Source organism: Lottia gigantea (genome assembly GCF_000327385.1).
Source record: "Lottia gigantea unplaced genomic scaffold LOTGIsca_140, whole genome shotgun sequence".
In the NCBI taxonomy this organism is placed as follows: domain Eukaryota; kingdom Metazoa; phylum Mollusca; class Gastropoda; family Lottiidae; genus Lottia; species Lottia gigantea.
Genome location: NW_008707618.1, coordinates 327,475 through 332,556, shown reverse-complemented (window position 1 = coordinate 332,556; position 5,082 = coordinate 327,475). Strand labels below are relative to the sequence as shown.

General features: G+C 31.1%; 1 protein-coding gene across 1 annotated transcript; it reads right to left on the bottom strand.

Annotated features, from left to right (window-relative positions):
• Nucleotides 1-3,588: 3,588 nt before the first annotated feature.
• Nucleotides 3,589-4,778, bottom strand: LOTGIDRAFT_139791 (hypothetical protein; the record flags this gene model as incomplete). The annotated part of the gene is made up of 2 exons (XM_009049882.1): nucleotides 3,589-3,758; nucleotides 4,661-4,778. Coding segments are annotated over 2 exons (288 nt in total), but the record flags the coding sequence as incomplete, so codon positions are not given.
• Nucleotides 4,779-5,082: the final 304 nt, after the last annotated feature.

The window sequence follows — 5,082 nt, the reverse complement described above, 5'->3', positions numbered from 1 at the left end:
CAACATTGCGTAATGTTGCTCAGAAAGTATTCGTTTTACATTTAAACTGTGATTAGCCACGAGTTACAAAACGCCATGAAGTCCGTTTTCCCGTACCTATTGCCGTTGCCGAAAAAACCGACCTGCCGTGGACGAAAAAAAAAAAAAAAAAATCAATTCGAAAACAAAGCAGGGCGTTCGCTTACGAACGCCCTGCAAAAAAAAACAGAATGGACATTTCGATAACAAACTGGGACTTTGCTGAAAGCAGAACACAATTTATAGAAACCCATTGTATACAAACCACGCCACCATTTGTCATACTTTCTCAAGGCCTTGATATTACAAGTAAGGGAAATCACACATTCATACATAAATAATGTCCATTCAAAATTGGCCCGATAATCTTTGAAGAAAAATCGAAGCCAATCAAATCATTTGTTATGGACACTCTGTTTGCGAACATCAATGAAATGAAATTTAAATGGAGACACAAAACTCTTTGAATATAGTGGAGTCATATCTTAAATTCCTATAGTTTTTCCTGTCAATTAGTAATTAGTGTACATCACTGGCATCCACTTCCATCAGTAGTGTTTTGTTTAAATGACCTTCACCCCTTCTTCATTTCTGTTCTACCTAAACTGCAATGTGATTGGTACTAATTTTTTTATCTAACCAATCTCATTTCAACACCCTCAAACCAAGTAGTGAGCTTAGTTAAATCTGTCCCATTAATTTGTTCAAACATGAAACAATCAGATATTTCTGCCGAGTTTTGAAAGTGTTAAGGTTGTTACAGAGAGTGGTAATGTGAAACTTGTCTGGGTTTTCTAATGTCATTTTAGAAATTACTCAAATGTGAAATCTCAGAGCTAGTTGTAGACTTTGTTGGCAGGTCATGAGATGAGCTCTTGGCTCTATTTGTCCATTCCACATCCTTTTCAGAGAGTCCACATAAGTGAAAGAGATTATTTGTATTTAGGTTGGATAATTTAGCACCCATTTAAGAGCTTCTACATGCTGATGATGTTTATTTAGCATTTAGCTTCGTCTTGACACCCCTCTAAAAGACTATAAATACTAAAAGTGTTTATTTGGTAATTGGGTGTTTCAACTGAGCACCCCTTTAAGAAAGTCTCACTGCAATTAATGTTTATTTTACATTTGGGTTTTTCAACTCATTATCTGTTTCAGTGAATATTCTTTTATGACTCTAGTGCATACAACAAATATTAGTTTCAAAGCCAACAGGGCATAAAGACAAGTTGTTAAACTTAGATCAAATTAAAATTTTCCATCCCAATGGTGCATGGCCAGATATAAATGTTCAACCTAAATAAAATTTATACATTTCAAACCCAACAGTGCACTAAAACATTCAAGTTTCAAACCCAACAGTGCACTAAAACATTCCAGTTTCAAACCCAACAGTGCACTAAAACATTCAGGAGTTTCAAATCCAACAGTGCACTAAAACATTCAGGAGTTTCAAATCCAACAGTGCACTAAAACATTCCAGTTTCAAACCCAACAGTGCAATAAAACATTCCAGTTTCAAACCCAACAGTTCACTAAAACATTCCAGTTTCAAACCCAACAGTTCACTAAAACATTCAGGAGTTTCAAATCCAACAGTGCACTAAAACATTCAGGAGTTTCAAATCCAACAGTGCATTAAATTTGCTATAAAAACATTGAAGACATTAAAAACTAACATTTAGATATTGAGAGAAAAATAACACTTGAGACAACCATTATGTAGAATAATATTTCAACCATTGATTTTTAATTGTTTTTATTTGATTTTAAAGGTCAATGAAAAATATTTTCCATCTTGAAGAGTTTTTGACATTTCGTGAAGTGTTTAAAAATCAAGTGGAAAGTTCATGTAAAAAATATGATCATAGAAAAGAAAGGAAAGAGAGAAAGAAACATATTTTAATACATTTAGCTAATAAGATGTGTATATAATTTTGCATAGCACAGAGTTTTCATTTTTACCTTCCACTGGGCTAGTAGTGAAGAAGAGCAATGCCATCAGTGCACAATGAGGGAAATTTTTCCAGTACAATGACATTAGCCTACATTTTTTATGATTTCCAACTGTCTAGAGATATTTAACAAGCACAGCCTCTAGCACACAGGGCCTTTGTTTATTGTCCCATCCGAAAGACCAGATGCTTTTTCCATGTCAGCTCTTCTAACCTCCAATTTTATGTGAGCACTGTTTTCAAACATCATTTCACCTTGACATTATTTTTGATTCAATCAATACTGAAGAATGATAATATCAAATTTTTTTCGGGCCCCTAAATTTAAAATATCAGGCACTATTTCTAGAATTATCCATAATTATAGATTGTTAATTTTAACTGTGTCATGTAGGCCCATGATCAATTTAATTAATTTACAAGGCTTAAAGCTTATTTGAAAAAAAAAAAGAATCAATTTGGAGTTTCAAATCACGAATTTACGCGCTTTGGAAAAATCTCCCGACTTTTCACCCAATCTCCAGATTTTTCAAGGCAAATCTCCAGATTTGTTTTCCTGACCTGTACACATGTATGGTGAGCAGCAATGACAGTGGCACCAGGTAGGCTTACTTTTCACTAGTCACTGGTCTTTGGCAAATCAAAATTATTTTACAAGGAACCAGAACCAATATTTTTGGTTAAAACATACCCAATAATGTGGTCGAAACGAAACAAAATTTCAGTCATAAATGACTCCCAAAAAAATGAAAACAGACCCTAAAATTAGTCAAAAGCGACACCAAAAAATATTCATGATTTCATTTTAAATATACCACATAAACTAGAGATTTCACTTTCTATTTATATACATATCTTTTCTATATATGACTGAGTATCAAGAAAAGACGAGTTGTTATTTTAACTTGTAAACTTAGATAATTTGTGGCTCTATGTTTTTGTCTAAAATTATTATTTTTTTTATCCATAAAATAATAATACTATATAGCTCATGATTATAAAAATAAACTAATTTGTAGCATGAATTGCTGCTTTTTTAATATCTAATTTGTCTACATGAAAAGACCCAGTCGTAATTTGAGCTCGACAAAAAGTAATAATAGACTTAACTTTCCCTTTTTAAGAAGAAACATCATGGCGGGTGGGAGGAAAGGTTGAAGCATTTCAGACAAATTACTATGATGTTCATCTTATCCAGACTTAATTACAAAAAAATGCTTTCATTAAAAAAAACCCACAAATTTAGAGGATTTCAAGCAAATTTGTAGAAAAACTTTGAAATTTCTATAACTCTTGACCTTTTTAGAAAAACATGAAAAGCTGTATGATTCCATTTGGAAATTCTAAAGGATTAAAGATGAAAGGCACACTTCATAAAAAATAGTGGGTGGCTTATATCAAGTGATTATGGATTGCAAGGATCTTGATTAGTAAAATATAGTACAGAATAGTGGGATGTAAAACTCTATCTTCATTAGTAAAATATAGTACAGAATAGTGGGATGTAAAACTCTATCTTCATTAGTAAAATATAGTACAGAATAGTGGGATGTAAAACGCTATCTTCATTAGTAAAATATGGTACAGAATAGTGGGATGTAAAACTCTATCTTCATTAGTAAAATATGGTACAGAATAGTGGAATGTAAAACTCTATCTTCATTAGTAAAAGATGGTACAGAATAGTGGGATGTAAAACGCAAAATATAGTACAGAATAATGGGATGAAAAACTCTATCTTCATTAGTAAAATATGGTACAGAATATTGGGATGTAAAACGCTATCTTCATTAGTAAAATATGGTATAGAATATTGGGATGTAAATCTTCATTAGTAAATAATGGTACAGAATATTGGGATGTAAAACGCTATTTTCATTAGTAAAATATGGTACAGAATAATGGGATGTAAAACGCTATTTTCATTAGTAAAAGATGGTACAGAATAGTGGAATGTAAAACTCTATCTTCATTAGTAAAAGATGGTACAGAATATTGGGATGTAAAACGCTATTTTCATTAGCAAAATATAGTACAGATTAATGGGATGTAAAACTCTATCTTCATTAGTAAAATATGGTTCAGAATATTGGGATGTAAAATGCTGTCTTCATTAGTAAAATATGGTTCAGAATAGTGGGATGTAAAACTCTATCTTCATTAGTAAAATATAGTACTGAATAGTGGGATGTAAAACTCTATCTTCATTAGTAAATATGGTACAGAATAGTGGAACGTAAAACTCTATCTTCATTAGTAAAATATAGTACAGAATAGTGGAATGTAAAACTCTATCTTCATTAGTAAAAGATGGTATAGAATATTGGGATGTAAATCTTCATTAGTAAATGATGGTACAGAATATTGGGATGTAAAACGCTATTTTCATTAGTAAAAGATGGTACAGAATAGTGGGATGTAAAACGCTATTTTCATTAGTAAAAGATGGTACTGAAAAATGTGATGTAAAACGCTATTTTCATTAGTAAAATATGGTACAGAATAGTGGAATGTAAAACCTTATCTTCATTAGTAAAATATAGTACAGAAAATTGAGATGTAAAGCTCTATCTTCATTAGTAAAATATAGTACAGAATATTGGGATGTAAAAGACTATCTTCATTGGTAAAATATAGTACAGAATATTCGGATGTAAAAGGCTATCCTCATTGGTAAAATATAGTACAGAATAGTGGGATGTATAACGCTATTTTCATTAGAAAAAATATAGTACAGAATATTGGGATGTAAAAGGCTATCTTCATTAGTAAAATATAGTACAGAATAGTGGAATGTAAAACGCTATTTTCATTAGTAAAATATAGTACAGAATAATGGGATGTAAAACGCTATCTTCATTAGTAAAATATGGTTCAGAATAGTGGGATGTAAAACTCTATCTTCATTTGTAAAATATAGTATAGAATAGTGGGATGTAAAACTCTATCTTCATTAGTAAAATATAGTACAGAATAGTGGGATGTAAAACTCTATCTTCATTAGTAAAATATAGTACAGAATAGTGGGATGTTAAACTCTACCTTCATTAGTAAAATATAGTACAGAATATTGAGATGTAAAACTCTATCTTTATTAGTAAAATATAGT